Consider the following 26,360-nt stretch of genomic DNA (forward strand, 5'->3'; position numbering starts at 1 on the left):
TTCTCTCGTAGTTTTTCCTAATTTTATTTCCTCATTGGGCTATTTTCCCTGTTGGAGCCCTTAGGCTTAGAGCGTCCTGCTTTTCCAACTAGGGTTGTAGCTTAGCAAATAATAATAATAATAATAATAATAATAATAATAATAATAATACCTGCTTTTCCAACTAGGGTTGTAGCTTAGCAAATAATAATAATAATAACAATAATAATAATAATAATAATAATAATGATAGTACCAGCTTTTCCAACTAGGGTTGTAGCTTAGCAAATAATAATAATAATAATAATAATAATAATAATTATTATTATTATTATTATTATTATTATTATAATGATAATAATAACTGCTTTTGCAGCTAGGGTTGTAGCTTAGCAAATAATAATAATAATAATAATAATAATAATAATAATAATAATAATAATAATAATAATAATAATAACTGCTTTTCCAACTAGGCTTGTAGCTTAGCAAATAATAATAATAATAATAATAATAATAATAATAATAATAATAATAATAATAATAATAACAATAATAATAATAATAATAATAATAATAACTGCTTTTCCAACTAGGGTTGTAGCTTAGCAAATAATAATAATAGTAATAATAATAATAATAATAATAATAATAATAATAATAATAATAATAATAATAATAATAATAACTGCTTTTCCAACTAGGGTTGTAGCTTAGCAGATAATAATAATAATAATAATAATAATAATAATAATAATAATAATAATAATAAGGTCTTAGCTTAGCAAATAATAATAATAATAATAATAATAATAATAATAATAATAATAATAATAATAATAATAATAATAATAATAAATAAAGAGATGGGTTTTGTAACATACGATTCCTTTGCTCTGATAACTAATATTTATTAACATTATTTTTATTATTGTTTTAATGCACAGGCTAGACAATGAGCTTATAAGATATAGCCTATAGCAGATATATAGAAAATATAGGTTTTTTGTTTTGCACAGTTTGTAAATGGAGAAGAAAATTCTTCAAACATAAATAGATGAACAAAACACAATCAGTTTTTGTGCTGTTATCATCATCATGTCTGTTATCATGCTAGTTATTACAATGACCATTATTATTATTATTATTATTATTATTATTATTATTATTATTATTATTATTATTATTATTATTATTATTATTACTCAAGGAATATTTAGTGTTAAGGCAAGATCTCAGATACATTAAACACAAACAGCTACAAACAGATGAAACTGTATGTGTTATTCCCGTAGAGTTTGTGGCTATCCTAATCATCTTAAAAAGTCACGTTCACATTTATTTTGACATCACATAACACAGCTTAAGGCTGATGATTTTAACATTCAGGACTAATCTAACAGCATTCTATAAACAAGTTACTTCAAACATCATCTGATTCGTGATATATTGTCACTCAAAGCAATAATATGAACTTACGTCTTCCTCTTCTAGGTGTCTCCTCTTCCGAACTGTCGGCGAGGACTCCGGCTATCACAGTGCATCTGTTCAATAAAATAAATCCAATGAGGTAATTTTCTATATTCAATTAATAACTAATGAATTGACTCGTAAGTTAAGTGAGAAGCAAGTTTCTATAATCTTAGGATAACTTGAAATAATGACAATTTTACTTATCAAACAAGAGCAAAAGGTTAATGAGTCGTTCATGTGGTGGAAATTTCCTCAAAACCCGACAATTTGTTTTAACATTATCTTTGAAATGGCGAAAAATGCCAATCTGGAAATAGAATCCACATCCGGATCCTCTCCAAAACTTAATGGAGTCGTCCGTGGCCTAAGATTTATCTGCGGTGAAATTTTCGTCAAAATCTGTCGTGTAGTTTTGAGGTACACTGTTAAAAATCTGTTATAAAAACGGTAAAAATCATGGAATAAATGTTGGTAGAAATTGACCGTTTTAAAAAAGGATATATTGAAATAAAGAAGTAATATTACAGTCACCAACCCCTAAAACATAATAACAAAATAAGGTAAAAATTAATGTCGTCTGTGTTCTACTGAAATACGTCTGAGAGCAGTATATTTTTACGGAGAATTTCCGATTAAAATTACGGTTTAATCATATAGACAGATCCGGTGGTGGAGTTTTCTACGTTAGTAATTTCATCGTGCACTTAATTAAATATGCAGGAGGGGTACCATGTTAATGTCTATTGACCCTCATTATCGATTAAGTATAATTAGTAACCATGTAATCCTTATGTAAAACAGCTAGGTTCATGGCCGTTAACGTTGGGTAAGATTCTTATGTTGTGGCAATTAAAAACTTTAAGAAATTAATTGGTTGTTTGTGGGTGAAGTAACAATTAGAATTCGTGTTTATTCATACAGCTAATTATGCATGACAGATAACTGAAATTAAATAGACAAATAAATTCAATACAAAGTAAATATGTATGAATATTCAGTTGGCATTTTAGCTGCCCTACCAAGTGGCTGCCACTATCAGTAGTCTTCAAAAGATATTAGAAAAGAAATGTCTTTATTTGACGCTATTAACCTCCATTGAAAACACTAGTAAGATTTCCTGTGACTCGTTGTAGATTTTAGGTTGGCCGGGGCACCAGCCACCCGTTGAGATACTACCGCTAGAGAGTTTTGGGATCTTTTGACTGGCCAGACAATACTACATTGGATCCTTCTCTCTGGCTACGGTTCATTTTCCCTTGCATACATACACATACAGCGAATAGCCTGGCCTGTTCTTTACTTATTCTCCTCTGTCCTCATACCCCTGACAACCCTGGGATTACCAAATAATTCTTCTTCAGCCAAGGGGATTAACTACTGCACTGTAATTGTTCAGTGGCCACTTTAATCTTGTTAAGAGTAGAAGAGACTCTTTAGCTATGGTAAGCAGTTCCTCTAGGAGAAGGACACTCCAAAATCAAACCATTGTCTTGGGTAGTGCCATAGCCTCTGCCATGGTCTTCCACTGTCTTGGGGTAGAGTTCTCTTGCTTGAGGGTACACTCGTACACGCTGTTCTGTATTGTTTCTCTTCCTCTCGTTTTGTTAAAGATTTTATAGTTTATGTAGGATATTTATTTTAATGCTGTTCCTCTTCTTAAAAATTTCATTTTTCCTTGTTTCCTTTCCTCACAGGGCTATTTTCCCTATTGGGTTCCCTGGGCTTATAGCATCCTGCTTTTCCAACTAGGGTTGTAGCTTAGCAAGTAATAATAATAATAATAATAATAATAATAATAATAATAATAATAATAATAATAATAATAATAATAATAATAATCCAATTAAATTCACGCAAGGCACAATGCTCTCATGAGTTAGGTTGCAATTCATCAAATCTATATCGATATTTCATGAGGTTTTCAGCGCCCTTTTGACTCGATGCCGCTTGTACCCAGCCGTTAAGGTATGGTGCAAGTTTTTTTTGCACTGCTAGTCTTTCGATTAGCCTTTTAGTCATTCAATAGTTCACTTTCAAGAGTCCATTCAATGCATCAGAAGAAAGATCACTACTTGTATCTTCATTAAAATCTCCGGTTTCCTAAATTCTTTCCCAATATTTATCTTTAAAATTATTATTATTATTATTATTATTATTATTATTATTATTAATAATAATATTATTATTATTATTTGCTAACCTACAACCCTAGTTGGAAAAGCAGGATGCTATAAGCCCAGGGTCACCAACAGGGAAAATAGCCCAGTCAGAAAAGGAAACAAGGGAAAATAAAACATTTTAAGAACAATAACAACATTAGAATAAATATCTCCTATATAAACTATAAAAACTTTAACAAAACAAGAGGAAGAGAAATAAGATAGAATAGTGTGCCCGATTGTACCCTCAAGCAAGAGAACTCTAACCCAAGAAAGTGGAAGACCATGGTACAGAGGATATGGCGCTACCCAAGACTTGAGAACAATGGTTTGATTTTGGAGTGTCCTTCTCCTACAAGAGCTGCTTACCGTAGCTAAAGAGTCTCTTCTACCTTTACCAAGAGGAAAGTAGCCACTGAACAATTACAGTGTAGTAGTTAACCCCTTGGGTGAAGAAAAATTAATCAGTGTTGCCAGGTTTATTAATAAAGAGGAGAATATGTAAAGAATAGGCCAGACTATTCGGTGCGTGTGTAGGCAAAGGGAAAATGAACCATAAACAGAAAGAATGATCCAATGTTGTGCTGTCTGGCCAGTCAAAGGACCCCATAATTCTCTAACGGTAGTATCTCAACAGGTGGCTGGTGACCCGGCCAACTTAGACAAATGATCAATATGTATGCTGTAATTCTTCAACTGATTGCAGACTTCTTTCAGTATTTGTTTGTTAACACCTATACGAAAAAAAAAAATTAAAAAAATAAAGATTCAGTCCACCTAATCAAATGGCTGTGCGGTTGTCAAGACATAGCATATTATGACACCTTAACTAAGACTGCTATTTGTAATTTCTTTTTGTTATATACTTGTTTCCTCATCTTACTAGTAATGATAGTTTTGATTAAATTATATATCACTTATTTATTTGATGGATCAAAAGACTTGATCTACCTTGGTAAAAATATTTGACTATGTTAAATTGCTTTATCGTCATAAAGAAAAAATTATTTAATCTCACAAAAACAGTCTTTAGAGGAAGACATACAACATTTACATGATATATATGAATAATAATTACATGGAAGAGAAAAGCATGTTACAGAAATAAAAAAAAAAAAAAATCTCGGAATTTACTTACAATAAAAGAAACGGTACCAGCGAACCCATCTTGATTAACTTGCCAGTCGATAATAGAGCTGAAATGGATGATGCTATCTGACACGGGACGAAATGCAGTGGTAAAATCTCCCACCACTATTGATCACGATGGCGTCAGTTCGTTCACTGCATTTTCTTACGCTCAGAATTGATGTAGAGAAGGGGATTTCTCTTCAGATCTGGAAGAAATGTGGAAATTTATAAACACTGAAAAGTTACTAAATATAATCATTAAAAACACACACACATACACATACACAAATACACACACACACACACATATATATATATATATATATATATATATATATATATATATATATATATATATATATATATACAGTATATATATCCAGTATATATATATATATACATATATATATGAATATATATGTATGCAGTATATATATATATATATATATATATATGTGTGTGTGTGTGTGTGTGTGTGTATGCAGTATATATTTATATATATATATATATATATATATATATATATATATATATATATAAATATATATATATATATATATATATATATATATATATATATACAGTATATATATATATATATATATATATATATATATATATATATATATATATATATATGTGTGTGTATATATACCAAGAACAACAACAACAACATCAACAACAAAAAATGCAACCGTTTTTAGTCCACTGCAGGAAAAAGGCCTCAGACATGTCCTTAGTTATGTCTGTGGTTAGACTAGTTTTCATCACCATGCTAGCCAAATGTGGATTAGCGAGGGTGGGAGATTTTTGTCTGATCGTTCACAACGAAGTAACCTACAGTGGGTGGCCCTGACTAGTACAGCTTTGTTGGTCATGGCGATACACAAACCATTTCATAAAAAAAGATGTGTGTATACATACATATATATACATATATATATATATATATATATATATATATATATATATATATATATTGTATATATATATATGGATATATATATATACATATACTGTATATATACATATATATATACACTGTATATATACAGTATGTATATATATATGTAAATTATATATATACAGTATATATATATATATATATATATATATATATATATATATATATATATGTATATATATGTATATATATACAGTATGTATATATATATATATATATATATATATATATATATATATATATATATACAGTCTATATACTGCAGTTTAATTCGAAGCGAAATTTTAAAAAATTTAGTCAAGGCGTAATTAACCTACATTAACTTTGGCATTAGTGACAAAATGAGGAAAATAAGCAAAACTAAATTAACATAACAGTTAAGGACACCTTTTCTACATTAACAGAATTTCTTAAATCACAAAGCTAAAGTATGTTCGCTCAAAGACATACCGTTGTGAAATCACTTAGCGTTCTGATGCTAAAATTAGCTACGCTTTTAAAGGTTTAAAGGTCGTTCAGGAATGGCAGAGGTAAGGGACAGGAAAACGCCCTGGAGACTGGTCATATATACATATAATCAGCACCCAAGCTTGGACCAAAAAGGGCCAGGCAATGGCTGCTGGTGTCTCAGCAGATAGACCTGTAGGCTCCCCTAAACCTCCCCCACCCATCATTAGCTCACAAGGATGGTGAGGTTGCAGCAACCAAAGGAACTACCGAGTTTGAGCGGGACTCGACAGGGACGTTACCATATCGGCCACCACAACCCTAATGAAGAAGAAAAGGAACCTTTCGCAGCTCGTTGGGACAGATCGGATGTGAAATTCCAAAAGTTATTTTTAATAAGAAAAAAAAATTTAAAAGGGAAAAAAAAACCACAAGAACACCACCTAAACTAAGGTTTCTTTACCTAACCTAACCTAGGAGACGTATCCTTACCCGCTTACCTACCTGTGGGATATTTCAGACTCCTGCATTCTTAACTTACCCTAAGACTAAGTCTAGACCCTATGCTTACTTCCGAAGCGACTTCAGTCCAGGCATCGAAATACAATATTTTATAAATCGTAAGACGAGCTTCATATTATCGTATTTCAGACCAAAATAAACATTTCCCCAATGATGAAAATAGATTTGACGAGTAATAAGATAGTTTACGCCTGTCCCAACTAACTATATTTACGCCGGAATAAAATTTACTCGGCAGAAATGAATGAGTGCTCCAAAACTCGGTATTTCAGCTATCAGAAACTTGATCACATGTATCACTTTGTACATTGCAGGAAAACAAATATACACTGTTGAAAAATTGCCATAAAAACGGTAAAAATCCTGGAATAAATATTGCCAGCCATAAGGCATTTTAAAAACGGACATTTTCACGTTAAGGATAATAACAAAGTAGAGTAAAATTACGGTCGGAAGTATTTTACTGAAATACGGCTGAGAACTACATTTTTACGGAGAATTTCCGATTAAAATTACGGTTTTTTTTTTTTTTTTTTTTTTTTTTTTAACAGCGTACGATGCTTGGAAGAGTGAATATCTCACACCAACAATGAGGTTTTTTGTCAAAAGATTTATGAATCCAAATTGAAAATCATTATGAGGGATATGTGCTTAGAGCATTTACCTTAATCAAGGCAAACAAAATGACACATTCTTTCAAAGGTAAGGAATCCTGACTCATTCAAGATAAAGACATTTTAAAGATTCCTAAAATGAATTTCAAGATGTTTTCTTCACAAGAAATACACGAAAGATAATTCTTGAAATGAGATTAAATGAAAAATGAAATATTATATCTTACAAATCTGGAATGACGGAAAAGTCTCTGTTCGTAACATATACGAATTATCAGGAATCAAAAATATGGCTTTTGGAATCGCTTTTGCTCAATCCACTTTCAACCTTTAATAATCATATCTACTTTAATGGATTCCAATGAATTTCCATCTATGCAAAAATGAATCAATTACTTCACCCCCCCCCCAAAAAAAAAAATCTACTCTAATTCCCTTACATTCAGCGTTATTATTATTATTATTATTATTACTATTATTATTATTGTTATTACTAGCCAAGCTACAACCCTAGTTGAAAAAGCAAGATGCTATACGCCAATAGGGAAAAATGGCCCAGTGAGGAAAGGAAATAAGGAAATAAATAAATGATGAGATTTAACAATATATCATTCTAAAAACAGTAACAGCGTCAAAGTACTCTAGATAAACTCCTTATGGAGTAATTTATACCATGTAAACAATGATTTTCTGATCAAAATCGAGGGGGTAAAATGATTGTGGTAGCCAAATAGTAACGTCCCTGCCTGGCGATCTGCCGGACTGGGGTTCAAGTCGCTCAAACTCGATAGTTCCTTGTAGTGTATGCAACCTCACCATCCTTGTGAGCTAAGGAGGGGGTTTGGGGGAGCCTATAGGTCTACCTGCTGAAGTATCAGCCGCCATTGCCTGACCCTCCCTGGTTCTAGCTTGGGTGGAGAGGCAGGATGGGTACTGACCATAAATATATAAATATATAAATATATATATATATATATATATATATATATATATATATATATATATATATATATATATATATAGTCAGCAAGGGCATTGTCACTGTCCCTTGCCTCTGTTATTCATGAATGGCCTTTTAACCTTCAGCCTGAGCTGCCTCAGTATATAATGGTAACTCAGCCTATCGCTACAATACCTTGATAAGAAAGGTTCTTCGTGCTTCGTCGTGAAGAAATTAATATACACAGTCCACAGTGGTCCTCAACTGGTAGACCCAATACAAAAACTGATAGAGCCACCTTAAGAAAAAAGAATGAACTCATATCACTAGCGTTAATGATATTGTCGGAGATTAAGCTGGCCTTATGCCAGCAAAGCACTGCTCCTGCAGCAGGCCGTAAGGAACAGGGAATAGACCATAAGTAATAATGGAATTTACCCATCGCTTTGGAATTCCCTTCTTGCTTCTGTAGTCCTCAAGTGCCCTTGTGGGATATACTTCAGTATCTCCCAGCTAATCTATACCGGCGAATAAGGCGGTGCCGATGTCGCATAATTCAAGTGGGATTTATTCATGTGGCCACTATCATAATAGGACTCGAATGCTTGTATTCCTTTGAGGGGTCGTAAGCTCTGAAGGAGTATACCTCGGGTAGCGGGGTGACAACGTACGTAAGATTAACGTAAATGGTGTGTCTTGCATTGAAGAAGAAGAAGAAGAAGAAGGAGGAGGAGGAGGAGGAGGAAAGGGAGAAGGAAGCAGGACCCAAACGATGATGCGCATTGAAGTCACACCAAAAGAAAAAAAGCAAAGAAAAACATAAACGAAAACAAAAAAATCATGAATTATCAGTATCTCATGAACACCCCTCTCTCTCTCTCTCTCTCTCTCTCTCTCTCTCTCTCTCTCTCTCTCTCTCTCTCTCTCTCTCAGCTCATAAAAATGCAAGACAAGTCCAGATTTCTGCACGCGAGGCAATAAGGAAACTTTCTTTCACTGCTTAGTACTAAGCTTTAATCTTACGACAAAAAACAAGACCTTATATCCAATTACCATAAGGGCTACAAGGACTGATAAAATAAAAGTACTTTAGATAAACTTTATCTGGAGTAATTTTTTGCTGTACGAAAACATCGCTCACTTCAAGTATTACGTAACAATGTCTAATATAATGACCTTTTTCCATCACACTGACCGAAGATTCATGCATGAAGTTCGATAAAAACCGGTAAAAATGGACGAAAAAAAAGGTGGTAATAGGAAGGAACATGTGGAAGAAAAAATTAAAACTTGACCGCACCATGTCCATAAATGGAGACATTTGAGTGCAGCGACCTTTGCTGCACTACGCTTGACTCTTCATCGACAAGGTTTATACTAGTAAAATCTCTTTCTTGTTTTTTTCCTTTTAAACAGATGATTCAAATCATTTTCCAAACTGATGCAAAAATAATCGTAGATGTAATAAATGAAATTCAGACTATATTCACAAGGATCACTGTGATTCAAGATACTGAAATAGTCACTATTCTGTATCTGTGATTATTCTCAAATGCACTATATTCTACCCAAAGGAATCTGGCTTTTATTCAAGACGAATAGTCTCGTTGTGATTGCCTCAAGCATTTCAGCGAAGATCTAAAAAAAATATCTACATCTATCAACACGTGCATGTCTAGAGGTGAAATATAGTTTTGGTTAATACTCTTACCCAAAGGAGATACGTTGCATGAAATATATAGTAAAATTTCATGCAATATGTTTAATTCAGATTTCATGGTTCGCTATCACACAAAAATAGATGCATCAAATGTGAAAAAAAAGGCGTTAAGAGACGACCGAAGGCCGCCGAAGTGAAGCAGTACAAACGTAACCCCTTTTCAGTATATATATATATATATATATATATATATATATATATATATATATATATATATATATATATATATATATATATATATATATATATATATATATATATATATAAAATCATTGCCAGAAAAATTGGATACTTATCTCTCCTCAAATTTACTCTCTTGTTACTAGTCTGGATGTCTACCCGTGATGAAAAGATCGTATATTTCCAAAAATATGTTTTTACGTGAGTTATCCAAATCGCGTCATTTCCATTACGACATAATAAAGTCAAAATAAAGTAACTCCTACCTCAATTTAGATCATAATTTGGCTGTTCAATCTTGTACGTCAGGTCTCAGTATCCGCACAACATACGTTTTAGTGCATTCACGAGGAGGCTCCATAGAGTCTTAGAATTCAAGAAGAAATACATAAGTCCATTCAAATCTTAGGTGGTTCGTAGCAACATCTAAGCCATGGGAATTCATTTACTCAAGCCGGTCCAAAACCTCGATAAAAGAGGAGGGTGGAGTATGCTAAATGAGAAAAAAGGGGGAAAAAACGACAAGAAAAAACTGCTTTCAAGGTGTCTAGTTTCATAAGATGCATGAGCCACCTGGCAAGGCCAGTCGTAAACTGCAATGAAACACATTCTTGTATTCAGTAATATTTCATCCATGCAAATAACTGAATGCTAAACTTGCTCGCTAACCGACACTTTAATTCACCCCCAGGAACACACCCTTTTTAGCCGGGACCTGAAGGATGTCTCACAGTGAACACGTGACCTTGTGTCTTCAAGAAATGCTTCTGTTGGAGTTTTCATGAGACGTGAAAATGTGCACATAGAGAGAGGAAGCAGTGAACACATGATCATGTGTCTGCATGAAATGCATTTGTTGAAGTTTTTATGGGACGTGAAAATGTGCATATAGAGAGAGGAGGCATTGAACACGTGACCCTCTGTCTACATGAAATGCATTTGTTGAAGTTTTCCTGGGACGTGAAAATGTGCGTACAGAGAGAAAAGGCAGTGAACACGTGACCCTGTGTCTTCAAGAAGTACATATGTTCAAGTTTTAATGGGACGTGAAAATGTGCGTATAGAGAGAGGAGGCAGTGAACACATGACCCTATGTCTACAAGAATTCCATCTAGTGAAGTTTTTATGGGACATGAAAATGTGCATATAGAGAAAGGGGGGAGTGAACACGTGACCCTGTGTCTTCAAGAAATACTTCTGTTGAAGTTTTTATGGCATGTGAAAATGTGCTTATATAGAGAGAAGGCAGTGAACACGTGACCCTGTGTCTTCAAAAAATACTTATGTTGAAATTTTTATGGGATGTGAAAATGTGCTTATATAGAGAGAAGGCAGTGAACACGTGACCCTGTGTCTACAAGAAATGCTTTTGTTGAAGTTTTTCTGGAACGTGAAAATGTGCGTATAGAGAGAGGAGGCAGTGAACACGTGACCCTGTGTCTACAAGAAATGCTTTTGTTGAAGTTTTTCTGGAACGTGAAAATGTGCGTATAGAGAGAGGAGGCAGTGAACACGTGACCCTGTGTCTTCAAGAATTCCATCTGGTGAAGTTTTTATGGGACATGAAAATGTGCATATAGAGAGAGGGGGGGGAGTGAACACGTGACCCTGTGTCTTCAAAAAATACTTCTGTTGAAGTTTTTATGGGATGTGAAAATGTGCTTATATAGAGAGGAGGCAGTGAACAAATGACCCTGTGTCTTCAAAAAATACTTTTGTTGAAGTTTTTATGGGATGTGAAAATGTGCTTATATAGAGAGGAGGCAGTAAACACGTGACCCTGTGTCTTCAAAAAATGCTTTTGTTGAAGTTTTTATGGGATGTGAAAATGTGCATATAGAGAGAGGAGGCAGTGAACACGTGACCCTGTGTCTTCAAAAAATACTTCTGTTGAACTTTTTCTGGGATGTGAAAATGTGCTTATATAGAGAGGAGGCAGTGAACACGTGACCCTGTGTCTTCAAAAAATACTTTTGTTGAAGTTTTTCTGGGACGTGAAAATGTGCTTATATAGAGAGGAGGCAGTGAACACGTGACCCTGTGTCTTCAAAAAATACTTTTGTTGAAGTTTTTCTGGGACGTGAAAATGTGCTTATATAGAGAGGAGGCAGTGAACACGTGACCCTGTGTCTTCAAAAAATGCTTTTGTTGAAGTTTTTCTGGGACGTGAAAATGTGCTTATATAGAGAGGAGGCAGTGAACACGTGACCCTGTGTCTTCAAGAAATGCTTTTGTTGAAGTTTTTCTGGGACGTGAAAATGTGCTTATATAGAGAGGAGGCAGTGAACACGTGACCCTGTGTCTTCAAGAAATGCTTCTGTTGAAGTTTTTCTGGGACGTGAAAATGTGCTTATATAGAGAGGAGGCAGTGAACACGTGACCCTGTGTCTTCAAAAAATACTTTTGTTGAAGTTTTTCTGGGACGTGAAAATGTGCTTATATAGAGAGGAGGCAGTGAACACGTGACCCTGTGTCTTCAAGAAATGCTTCTGTTGAAGTTTTTCTGGGACGTGAAAATGTGCTTATATAGAGAGGAGGCAGTGAACACGTGACCCTGTGTCTTCAAAAAATACTTTTGTTGAAGTTTTTCTGGGACGTGAAAATGTGCTTATATAGAGAGGAGGCAGTGAACACGTGACCCTGTGTCTTCAAGAAATGCTTCTGTTGAAGTTTTTCTGGGACGTGAAAATGTGCTTATATAGAGAGGAGGCAGTGAACACGTGACCCTGTGTCTTCAAGAAATACTTCTGTTGAAGTTTTTATGGCATGTGAAAATGTGCTTATATAGAGAGGAGGCAGTGAACACGTGACCCTGTGTCTTCAAGAAATGCTTTTGTTGAAGTTTTTATGGCATGTGAAAATGTGCTTATATAGAGAGGTGGCAGTGAACACGTGACCCTGTGTCTTCAAAAAATACTTATGTTGAAATTTTTATGGGATGTGAAAATGTGCTTATATAGAGAGGAGGCAGTGAACACGTGACCCTGTGTCTTCAAGAAATGCTTTTGTTGAAGTTTTTATGGCATGTGAAAATGTGCTTATATAGAGAGGTGGCAGTGAACACGTGACCCTGTGTCTTCAAAAAATACTTATGTTGAAATTTTTATGGGATGTGAAAATGTGCTTATATAGAGAGGAGGCAGTGAACACGTGACCCTGTGTCTTCAAAAAATACTTTTGTTGAAGTTTTTCTGGGACGTGAAAATGTGCTTATATAGAGAGGTGGCAGTGAACACGTGACCCTGTGTCTTCAAAAAATACTTATGTTGAAATTTTTATGGGATGTGAAAATGTGCTTATATAGAGAGGAGGCAGTGAACACGTGACCCTGTGTCTTCAAAAAATACTTTTGTTGAAGTTTTTCTGGGACGTGAAAATGTGCTTATATAGAGAGGAGGCAGTGAACACGTGACCCTGTGTCTTCAAAAAATACTTTTGTTGAAGTTTTTCTGGGACGTGAAAATGTGCTTATATAGAGAGGAGGCAGTGAACACGTGACCCTGTGTCTTCAAAAAATACTTTTGTTGAAGTTTTTCTGGGACGTGAAAATGTGCTTATATAGAGAGGAGGCAGTGAACACGTGACCCTGTGTCTTCAAAAAATACTTTTGTTGAAGTTTTTCTGGGACGTGAAAATGTGCTTATAGAGAGAGGAGGCAGCGAACATGTGACCCTGTGTCTTCAAGAAATACTTCTGTTGAAGTTTTTATGGGACGTGAAAATGTGCATATAGAGAGAGGAGGCAGTGAACACGTGACCCTGTGTCTTCAAGAAATACTTTTGTTGAAGTTTTTCTGGGACGTGAAAATGTGCTTATAGAGAGAGGAGGCAGCGAACATGTGACCCTGTGTCTTCAAGAAATACTTCTGTTGAAGTTTTCATGGGACGTGAAAATGTGCTTATAGAGAGAGGAGGCAGTGAACAAATGACCCTGTGTCTTCAAGAAATGCATCTGTTGAAGTTTTTATGGAACGTGAAAATGTGCATATAGAGCAAGGAGGTAGTGAGCACGTGACCCTGTGTCTTCAAGAAATACTTCTGTTGAAGTTTTTATGGGACGTGAAAATGTGCATATAGAGAGAGGAGGCAGTGAACAAATGACCCTGTGTCTTCAAGAAATGCATCTGTTGAAGTTTTTATGGAACGTGAAAATGTGCATATAGAGAGAGGAGGCAGTGAACACGTGACCCTGTGTCTGCATGGAATGCATTTATTGAAGTTTTCATGGGACGTGAAAATGTGCATATAGAGAGAGGAGGCAGTGAACACGTGACCCTGTGTCTTCAAGAAATACTTCTGTTGAAGTTTTCATTGGACGTGAAAATGTGCTTACATAGAGAGGAGGCAGTCAACACGTGACTCTGTGTCTTCAAAAAATGCATTTGTTGAAGTTTTTCTGGGACGTGAAAATGTGCTTATATAGAGAGGAGGCAGTGAACACGTGACCCTGTGTCTTCAAAAAATACTTTTGTTGAAGTTTTTCTGGGACGTGAAAATGTGCTTTTATAGAGAGGAGGCAGTGAACACGTGACCCTGTGTCTTCAAGAAATACTTTTGTTGAAGTTTTTCTGGGACGTGAAAATGTGCTTTTATAGAGAGGAGGCAGTGAACACGTGACCCTGTGTCTTCAAGAAATGCTTTTGTTGAAGTTTTTCTGGGACGTGAAAATGTGCTTATATAGAGAGGAGGCAGTGAACACGTGACCCTGTGTCTTCAAGAAATACTTTTGTTGAAGTTTTTCTGGGACGTGAAAATGTGCTTATAGAGAGAGGAGGCAGCGAACATGTGACCCTGTGTCTTCAAGAAATACTTCTGTTGAAGTTTTCATGGGACGTGAAAATGTGCATATAGAGCAAGGAGGTAGTGAGCACGTGACCCTGTGTCTTCAAGAAATACTTCTGTTGAAGTTTTTATGGGACGTGAAAATGTGCATATAGAGAGAGGAGGCAGTGAACAAATGACCCTGTGTCTTCAAGAAATGCATCTGTTGAAGTTTTTATGGAACGTGAAAATGTGCATATAGAGAGAGGAGGCAGTGAACACGTGACCCTGTGTCTGCATGGAATGCATTTATTGAAGTTTTCATGGGACGTGAAAATGTGCATATAGAGAGAGGAGGCAGTGAACACGTGACCCTGTGTCTTCAAGAAATACTTCAGTTGAAGTTTTCATTGGACGTGAAAATGTGCTTATAGAGAGAGGAGGCAGTGAACACGTGACCCTGTGTCTTCAAGAAATACTTCTGTTGAAGTTTTCATGGGACGTGAAAATGTGCTTATAGAGAGAGGAGGCAGTGAACACGTGACCCTGTGTCTTCAAGAAATACTTCTGTTGAAGTTTTCATGGGACGTGAAAATGTGCTTATAGAGAGAGGAGGCAGTGAACAAGTGACCCTGTGTCTGCATGGAATGCATTTATTGAAGTTTTCATGGGACGTGAAAATGTGCATATAGAGAGAGGAGGCAGTGAACACGTGACCCTGTGTCTTCAAGAAATACTTCTGTTGAAGTTTTCATGGGACGTGAAAATGTGCTTATAGAGAGAGGAGGCAGTGAACACGTGACCCTGTGTCTTCAAGAAATACTTCTGTTGAAGTTTTCATTGGACGTGAAAATATGCTTATAGAGAGAGGAGGCAGTGAACACGTGACCCTGTGTCTTCAAGAAATACTTCTGTTGAAGTTTTCATGGGACGTGAAAATGTGCTTATAGAGAGAGGAGGCAGTGAACACCTGACCCTGTGTCTTCAAGAAATATTTCTATTGAAGTTTTCATGGGACGTGAAAATGTGCTTATAGAGAGAGGAGGCAGTGAACAAGTGACACTGTGTCTAAATGAAATACATTTGTTGAAGTTTTTATGGGACGTGAAAATGTGCGTATAGAGAGAGGAGACAGTGAACACGTGACCCTGTGTCTTAAAAAAATGCATCTGTTGAAGTTTTTATGGGTAGCGAAAATGCGCATAGTGAACAATTGATCCTGTGTTTGCACGAAATGCATTTGTAGAAGTTTTTAGGGGACGTGAAAATGTGCATACAGAGAGAGGAGGCAGTGAACACGTGACCCTGTGTCTTAAAAAAAAATGCATCTGTTGAAGTTTTAATGGGACGTGAAATGAAAATGTGCATAGTGAACAAGTGACCCTGTGTTTGCATGAAATGCATTTGTAGAAGTTTTTAGGGGACGTGAAAATGTGCATACAGAGAGAGGAGGCAGTGAACACGTGACCCTGTGTCTTCAAAAAAATGCATTTGTTGAAGTTTTAATGGGACGTGAAATGAAAATGTGCATAGTGAACAAGTGACCCTGTGTTTGCATGAAATGCATTTGTAGAACTTTTTATGGGACGTAAAAATGTGCATACAGAGAGAGGAGGCATTGAACACGTGACCCTGTGTCTTCAAAAAAATGCATTTGTTGAAGTTTTAATGGGACGTGAAAATGTGCATAGTGAACAAGTGACCCTGTTTTTGCAAGAAATGCATTTATAGAAGTTTTTATGGGACGTGAAAATGTGCATACAGAGAGAGGAGGCATTGAACACGTGACCCTGTGTCTTCAAAAAAATGCATTTGTTGAAGTTTTCATGGGACGCGAAAATGTGCATAGTGAACAAGTGACCCTGTGTTTGCATGAAATGCATTTGTAGAAGTTTTTATGGGACGTGAAAATGTGCATACAGAGAGAGGAGGCATTGAACACGTGACCCTGTGTCTTCAAAAAAATGCATTTGTTGAAGTTTTCATGGGACGCGAAAATGTGCATAGTGAACAAGTGACCCTGTGTTTGCATGAAATGCATTTGTTGAAGTTTTTATGGGACGTGAAAATGTGCATACAGAGAGAGGAGGCATTGAACACGTGACCCTGTGTCTTCAAAAAAATGCATTTGTTGAAGTTTTCATGGGACGCGAAAATGTGCATAGTGAACAAGTGACCCTGTGTTTGCATGAAATGCATTTGTTGAAGTTTTTATGGGACGTGAAAATGTGCATACAGAGAGAGGAGGCATTGAACACGTGACCCTGTGTCTTCAAAAAAATGCATTTGTTGAAGTTTTCATGGGACGCGAAAATGTGCATAGTGAACAAGTGACCCTGTGTTTGCATGAAATGCATTTGTTGAAGTTTTTATGGGACGTGAAAATGTGCATATAGAGAGAGGAGGGTGACACTAGGTTTTTGGGTGGAATAGAATACGAAGTAGTTGAGGAGCATCACATGACAAAGAGTGAATCACTGATGGATAAAGAGAGGAGAAAATGAGAATTTGAATCGAAAAAGCACCGCTGGTTAGAATAATGTTTCCTAATTTGAGAACTAAGAATGACCTAACTTAAAAAAAAAAAATCTTGAGTATATCGAATCCAATTGCAAAAAAAGAAACCACTTGACTTACGGAGAGAGAGAGAGAGAGAGAGAGAGAGAGAGAGAGAGAGAGAGAGAGAGAGAGAGAGAGAGAGAGAGCCCTGCCCAGAACAGGTTACTCATTCCTTGTCTAAACAGCCACATCACGGCCTTATGGCAGTGCAGAGCTGACCAGATTGTACAGTTAGTAAACACTGTGTTAGATAACATCCAGGTGCGTTCTTTTAACGCTCAGTTTCCAGGTGGAAAACAGATTCGGGAACGCTTAAAACTCAACTGCTGAACGACACTTCTTCAAAGAGCTAAATGTTTTTATCATTTGTGATTCCGAGTTGCAAATCTGTTTTTTTTTTTTTTTATTGGAGTATTTTTCTTACCGTAATAACAGTAATAACAACATAAATAGAATTACTAACAATAACAGATTTATTATCTAGCACTGAAAACTCTCGTTCATAAGTCTCCTAAGTACCTCGTTCTGTAGCAAAATTAAGCAAACGTCCCTCGAAGGGCATCGACCCGCCCAATGCAGAAGACGCCCGACGAAGGAACTGAGCATCGAATCATCTTTCGCCTTCAAGGGCACAAACATCATTAGAAACCAGTCTACCATAGAACGCTGCAGATTACTCATCACCTTATAAACTCCGCCAACGAAGTTGGAAGGACGTCATGTTTTACCCCCTATTTGTTTGTGTGTGTTTGTTTGTTAACAGCTTCCTGGCCACAGTTTTAACCGCAGAGTAATGAAACTTGCAGGGAATAACTGTTATGTATAAAAGCTGGAAATGATTAAATTTTGGAAGTTCAAGGTCATAAGTTAAGGTCACAGTCAAGTGAAATGTCAATGTCACAATTCAGCCATAAGTTAAGGATATTGTTGTCACAGAGACTTCAAACTTTGTTCATATTTGAGAGTATGAAAATCCACGTCAATCAATACAGGTTAAAGTCAAGATCGAGCAAAAGGTCGAGAAATAAACTTCCGTGGCGGAGGTCTGCGCTTTATTGAGTGCCCATCTGGTTTCATACTGCAGCCGAAAGCTAAATGTTCCTAGTTCGGTTACATATGATTATTTTCCACTATTTCTTTTTATTCTAGGACGTTCTGGGGTATGTGGAAGATGGGCCTAGATATAGTAAAAGAGTTATAATAAGATTTGCTAAAAATAAGAGGTTTAAGGTATTTTTGAAGCCATCTATTCTAAGGGGACATGAAAAATGACACATACGTTCATACTTCAACAACAGAATTATAGAATAACCGTAATGAAACGAAGAGGAAAATAAAGAATGGAAATACAAAACCACTCGCGGTTGCAAAGAGGAGACACTGGTAGAGAAAAAAAAAAACACTTAGAAATGTGTAACAAATATTTGCGGTAACCTGTCGGTTTGGCCCCAAGGGAAGGTGAAGAGGAAGACATACAAACGAACACACAGCAAAAAAAAAAAAAAAAAAAAAAAAAAAAAAAAAAAAAAAAAATACAAAAATACAAAAATAAAACGTGTAAAAGAATAATTGTATGTCAGACAATCCCACAATCCTGCAGATATCTTCTGAATCCATAATATCTGTTGTGGTCGTTATTATTATTATTATTATTATTATTATTATTATTATTATTATTATTATTATTATTATTATTATTATTACTTGCTAAGATACAACCCTAGTAGGAAAAGCAGGATGCTGTAAGCCCAAGAGCTCCAACAGGGAAAATAGCGCTGTGAGGAAAGGAAACAAGGAAAAATAAAATATTTTAAGAGCAGCAACAACACCTAAACAAATATTTCCTATATCAACTAGAAAAAAAAATTAACAAAACAAGAAGATTAAATTTCTCGTTGGTTTGAGTCTTTAAAGACGAATTAGAATAGCCTTACGGTTATCTGTGTGATTTGCATATAAGTACAGTAGTTTGAGAGCACTGTTACGATTGAGCGTGCTTGCGCTTACGCAATTGTATCAAAATACAGTAACTGATTTCTCCAGGTACGCGCTCTGGGTGGTACCAAATGCACCTACCTGGCCCACATATTGTTACTAGCTTTTATAATGATTTAAGGGTTGTGGTGGCAGTTGTGGTAACGTCCCTGACTGATGAGCCAGACTGAAGTTTGAGTCCCGCTCAAACTCGGTAGTTTCTTTGGCCATTGCAACCCCACCATCCTTGAGAGCTAAGGATGGGGCGTTTATGGGAGCCACTGTCTGGCTCTCCTTGGTCCTAGCTTAGGTGGAGAGGGGGCTTGGGTGCTGATCAAATGTAATATGGTCAGTCTCTATGACATTGTCTTACTTGATAGGGCAATGTCACTGTCCCTTGCCTCTGCCATTCATGAGCGGCCTTTAAACTTTTAAAGTGTGTACATTGCATGTAATACACATTCATATAAGTATCTACACAGAAAGTTAAAACTATATCATATACATTGAAGAATATAAATGAACATTACAGAAAATGAGAAACTGCATGAAAATGTATAAATATGCATTTATTCATGTGTAAGAGTACACTGAAACTTTGCTTTTTAATTTTATTAACACTTAAACTCTTTTCACCATAAACAAACAGAAAATAACCAATGTTGATTATACCCAGATTTTGAGGTGACGTCCATATTAAAAGACGTCTCCTTTACTCTAGTTTTAATAGAGAATTATCAAATTTATGTTGTATAATAAAAATTTTGGTATTTTCCATATATTAGATGAATGTTTGGGTTACGAATTTATGCCATATGACCCAGGGCTAGGACCAAGGAGGCCTTTCAAAGAGGTAGAAAAAAAAAAAAAACTGGAATGAAGATATAATAAAAGGCTAAAATATGGTGACATGAAGGAGGCCGAAAAGATAAAGAATTAGACAATTATTAACTGTAAACTTGTAAAGTTCCTGAATAGAAGTGGCCAGGCATTTACCGTTTTAAAAACGGATATATTAACGTAAAGGAGTGACATTACGGTCACCAACCCGTAAAAGATAATAAATAAATATGGTAAAAATGCTGTCGCCTGTATTTTACAGAAATACGGCTGAGAACAGTATATTTTTACGGAGAATTTCCGATTGAAATTACGGTTTTTTTTAAGTGTTGGCCACGACTGGATCATGTAAGTTAAAAAAAAAAAATTGTTATCGTCAAAAAATGTTACAATGTCAAGTTGTTTAACACTTCTAGAAATTTTAAGAGTAGAAATAAAAATTCGAAAAAGTATTTTACGTCAACAGTTCATCCTTGACCAAAGCGAGATTAAATGTCATGGCTAGAAATAACAAAGTGGTCATACATAAGATATGCACAACGCAATATTGTTGAATTAAAGATCAGAATTATTCAAACTACGTCACTTGAGAAAATAAGAGGTATCGTAATTAATGGATATATGTTTTTAAAAAAAATGGGTAAATTGTCTGATACCAGAAAATTATTTAAATTACTTAATGCCAGAAAATTATATAAATTACCTAATACCAGAGAACTGTTTATATTACTTAATGCCAGAAATTTACGTGAATTACCTAATACCTAAAAATTATTCAAATTATGTAACACCAAAAATTATTTAAATTCCGCAATATTAGAAAATTATTCAAATTACGTAATATTAGAAAATTATTAAAATTAATTAATACCAGAAAATTATCTGCATTTTCTAATACCAGAAAATTATTTAAATTACGTAATATCAGATTTTCTTTAAAACTATCTAATAATAGATAATTATTTAAATTATGTAATATCAGAAAATTATTTAAATTATCTAATATCAGAAAATTATCTAAATAATATAATATCAGAAAATTATTTTAATTATCTAATATCAAAAAGTTATCTAAATTATCTAATATCAGAAAATTATTTAAATCACGTAATCAGAAAATTTTTAAATTATCTAATATCAGAAAATTATCTAAATTACGTAATACCAAAAAATTATTCAAATTACGAAATATCAGAAAATTATTTAAATTACTTAATACCAGAAAATTGTTCAAATTACGTATTATCAGAAAATTACTTAAATTACTTAGTACTATAAAATTATCGAAATTTCCTTTTGCCAGAAAATTGTGTAAATTCGTATTATCAGGAAATGACTTGAATTACGTAAGACCAAATAATTTATGTCCAAATTACAGATCATAAAAGAAACTAGTTATATCACACACACACACACACACACACATACACACACACACACACACACACACGAAAAAATGTGCAACGCCCGGGAAACTATGTGAAATTAACATTACACCGGAGTTCATACCTTCCATCTCTCAGCCTCGTCACAGGTTATAAGTCTCCTGTTACACAATTATATCCTAAATAACTTTGTAGTTCTAAATTGCCACTGTAGAAGAACCTATGGGAGTGATATATCCCCCTCGAATTAAAATATTATTTCCTGGACCATGGCTGGTCTATGACCTCTCTCTCTCTCTCTCTCTCTCTCTCTCTCTCTCTCTCTCTCTCTCTCTCTCTCTCGTAATTCAAGGGTTTATCTTTCACCTCAACTGGTGTTTTGATGTTATAACCATCATTTAATACTCACCGGAAATAGCTTGCCATATAGACCCTATTTTTATTTCCAAACACGCCTTGCGAAGAGAGGGCCCCTTATTATGGTTGAGAAGGGTCGGGGACTCGGGGGAACCTATAACGATAATGACAGAGTGACTGGGATGGATGGGAAAATGAGAAAATGTCTCCTAAGAAAATGGATTGGTGTTGTCGGTCTTGAGAAAGCCTCCTGCTTTTATAAGACCAGTGTGCGGATACCCCTTTATACCTTTATAACAACCTGCTCTAGTCTATATGATGTATTTGAGGTAAGGAAACATCGCGAAGGGATGATAAAAAAAAAAAAAAAAAAAAAAAAAAAAAAAAAAAAAAAAAAAAAAAAAAAAAAAAAAAAAAAAACAACTCAGTGACTTAGTTCTAACGTACGTCTCAAGATGCAAACGTTGCGGTTTGTATATACCTTTTCAAAAGCCTCTCGATGTACAGGGGTATTTTCGTCAATGACCTCAGATGTCAAGATGCCAGAAAACCCCAAATCAATCGATCAAGCCACAGTTCCAGCTAGAGAGTTGGTGGTTTCATCGCTTGTAATACATACAATTAACTAAGAGGGACGCTTGAAATATACAGAAAGATGGAGGAGACTTAATCCTTAACATACAAACATAAACAGAAAATAGTTCTTATCCTTCTGAGAACAATCAAATAAACACATGTCTAGGCCAACGACCCAAGGACTCGAGCCAAACACTGAAATATTTCAGGACATGACTTGGGTAGATTGTATGTGAGACCTCGGGCCACGAGTATGGCATGGAGGGTAATAGAAGATCAAGCCTTGTCCAATAAAATGAACCCAACATTCCGGGGAAGATTCTTTTTTTTTTTTTTTTTTATGGTTAGAAGTTGTTCTCAAGGTTGAGAGTCACTGTTGGCATAAGGCCAACTTATCTCAACAATAGCATGGAAGCAAAGATTCGGAAAAAGCTCGCAAGTATCACGGCTGACTAAGGTGATATTTCACATGTTAATGGAAGTTTTATTACCTCCACCAACGAAGTTGGAAGGCTGTTATATTTTCCTCCTTGTTTGTGCGTTTGTGTTTGTGAACAGCTTCCTGGCCACAATTTCAATCGTAGATTAATGAAACTTGCAGGGATTAGTTTTTAGGTAAAAAGCTGTAAATAATTAAATCTTTAAAGGTCAAGTTCAGAGGTCAAGGTCACGGTCAAGAAAAATTTTTAATTCACGTAATCAGGCATAAGTTTGGACATCGTTGTCACATAGACTTCAAACTAGTTTCATATTTGGGTGTATGAAAATCCACGCCAATTAATACATGTTAAGGTCAAAGGTCAAAGTGAAGGTCGACAAATAAGCTGCCCCGTTGGAGGTATGCGCCCTACCGAGTGCCCCTCTAGTTTTCTTATCTGATCTCTCTCTCTCTCTCTCTCTCTCTCTCTCTCTCTCTCTCTCTCTCTCTCTCTCTCTCTCTCTCTCCCATTACAATAGAATAGTTTCTAAACATCTCGAAACTGTCTACAAATATATAAAAAGACAATCAAAACATCTTTGTTTTATTACACCAACTAAAAGTTTGAAGATATTATTTTGGATTTTGCAGATTATCTATTTAATTGTGAATAATACAATATAAGATTTTTTTGGGGGGGAGGGGGGGAGGGGGGGAGGGGCGGCTGTAATGCCAAGTTTCTTTAAAATGTATCTGGTATTACACAGATTTTATATGATATGAATAAATCTCACTTTAGATATATATAATACATAAAGTTGTTCGAGAGAGAGAGAGAGAGAGAGAGAGAGAGAGAGAGAGAGAGGAGAGAGAGAGAGAGAGAGAGAGAGAGAGAAATACATATAATTGTTCGGCCAAGAGAGAGAGAGAGAGAGAGAGAGAGAGAGAGAGAGAGAGGAGAGAGAGAGAGAGAGAGAGAGAGAGAATGCATATAATTGTTCGGCCAAGAGAGAGAGAGAGAGAGAGAGAGAGAGAGAGAGAGAGAGAGAGAGAGAATGCATATAATTGTTCGGACGAGAGAGAGAGAGAGAGAGAGAGAGAGAGGAGAGAGAGAGAGAGAGACCCAATGAGCCATGAAGTACAAACTGGTAACCGGCAATTTTCCTAACAATGGTGCAGGCTCAAGTCTCTGCTTTAACAGCTCGCTTGTATATTTGCAATGTTAGCAGTGACGTTTTTACTGATTTGTTAAAGATCTGTTATCTTTTCGTTTGCTTCTTTTATTCTATTCAATCCCTGTCTCTGTATAGTTTATATATAAAGATTTATGTTGGTGTTGTTATTTTTCTTAAAATATTTTATATTAATTGTACATTATTTCTCTTTTTTTATCCTTTCCTCACTGGGCTATTTATTTCCCGTTGGAGCCCTTGGGTTTGTATCACCTTGCTTTTGTAACTGGAGTTATAGCTTGCCTAATAATAATTATAATAATAATAATAATAATAGTAATAATAATAACAATAATAGTAATAATAATAATAACAATTGAATAAATAAATAAATAATAATAATAATAATAATAATAATAATAATAAATAAATAAATAAATAATAATAATAATAATAATTGAATAAATAAATAATAATAATAATAATAATAATAATAATAAATAAATAAATAAATAAATAAATAATAATAATAATAATAATAATAATAATAATAATAATAATAATAATAATAATAATAACAGTTACGAAGAATCCCAGCTTCCAACATCGATAATAACAATGTCGATGGTACCATCAAATATATATGTAAGCTTATCAAACCTTAAGCTATCTTTGATAACAGCTTTATAATTACATAGATAAACAAGCTGAAGTAAACAGTGGACACTATCTAAAGTAAAACGATGTAAGAGTCTTTGGCTATATAAAAAAAAAAAAAAAAAAAAAAAAAAAAAAAAAAAAAAAAAAAAAAAAAAAAGAGGAGGTATAGAATTCCCTCAAAGAAAATTAAAATCTCGGTAAAATGACTTCATGAAAATGGTAGTTACTATATTTTTTACCCTTTTCCAAACTTCTCTTGACTTATTACTATTATCTTGTCTTACAAAATTGTTGCTATATTTGTATGGATAAGGTTAAAGTGAATAGTTTAGGAAGAGAGGATAAAAATAGGTTTGCATAATCGACGTAAATAAAACAAATAAAAGAGGGAGAAGATATTTAGGATAAACAAAAGGAAATGTGGTAAAAGATAATCAAGAATGAAGAGCAAAAGAAATCTTCTCTTTCATTGAAAATGCAATAGATATTTGGTTTCATCTTCTCTCTTATTTTGTAGTTTTGTTATTCCTTTTTATATCTTCTAGTTTGTAGTTCCATATTTTGTAGCCACATCCTTCATCATTGTTTCACTTTTTTTTCAGTTTTAAATTTTGTAGATCAGTTCCTCTTCGTTTCCCTCATATTGTAGTTTTATCTTCTGCAGTTCCTGACCTCTTTCTGTCTTGTCTTATTCTGTAATTTTTCATACATTCTTATACCTTCCTTTTTGGTCGTTTCACATTCTGTAGTTTTTTCCTTCTTCTCTCCTTTTGTAGTATTACATTCTGTAGTTTTTCATCTTGCTTTTCTCCTATTGTCGTATTACATTCTGTAGTTTTTCCTTACTTCTCTCCTTTGTAGTATCACATTCTGAAGTTTTTTCCTTCTCTCTTTTTGTAGTTTGACATTCTGGAGTTTTTTTTTTTTATTCTCTCCTTTAGTAGTTTGACATTCTGGAGTTTTATCTTCCCTTCTTATTTATCTTCTTCTGTAGCTTTATATTATGTAGCTTTATTTTGCTTCGCTCCTTTCTTAGCATTACATTCTGTAGCTCATCTTTCCCAGACACTTCCCGTCTCATCTTACGACACTATCGAACACCAAAGCCTCTCTTCATACTTACCAGAATTAAAATTTCCGCTCCGACGAACCAACACAGACGAAATTCCTTGACGAAAACAGGGCTCCTACGTGCCCTGGAACTTGCGTTTAGGTGCAGCTTCTCATCTATATATTAATGAGTTCTGTACATTCCAAGACTCGTAAATCTCACCTGATCTCGGTTTAACTTTCTGACAAATTGTGAGTTCTGTACATTCCGAGACTCGTAAATCTGACCTGCTCTCGGTTCAACTTTCTGACAAATTGTGAGTTCTGTACATTTCGAGACTCGTAAATCTGACCTGCTCTCGGTTCAACTTTCTGACAAATTGTGAGTTCTGTACATTCCGAGACTCGTAAATCTGACCTGCTCTCGGTTCAACTTTCTGACAAATTGTGAGTTCTGTACATTTCGAGACTCGTAAATCT

The 26,360-nt window shown here is 34.8% G+C and overlaps 1 protein-coding gene across 1 annotated transcript in view; it reads right to left on the bottom strand.

Annotated features, from left to right (window-relative positions):
* LOC137630499 (serine protease filzig-like) overlaps positions 1 to 26,360 on the bottom strand; it is a 92,136-nt gene that overhangs the window by 45,248 nt on the left and 20,528 nt on the right. The window contains exons 2-3 of the mRNA XM_068361998.1: positions 4,750 to 4,948; positions 1,459 to 1,523 (exon numbers count right to left, since the gene is read on the bottom strand). Of these exons, the coding sequence (XP_068218099.1) occupies positions 1,459 to 1,523; positions 4,750 to 4,778 (94 nt within the window). The 5' untranslated portion in view covers positions 4,779 to 4,948. The remainder of the gene's footprint in view (positions 1 to 1,458; positions 1,524 to 4,749; positions 4,949 to 26,360) is intronic.

The sequence above is a fragment of the Palaemon carinicauda genome, chromosome 38, assembly GCF_036898095.1.
Source record: "Palaemon carinicauda isolate YSFRI2023 chromosome 38, ASM3689809v2, whole genome shotgun sequence".
Taxonomy (NCBI): Eukaryota; Metazoa; Arthropoda; class Malacostraca; order Decapoda; family Palaemonidae; genus Palaemon; species Palaemon carinicauda.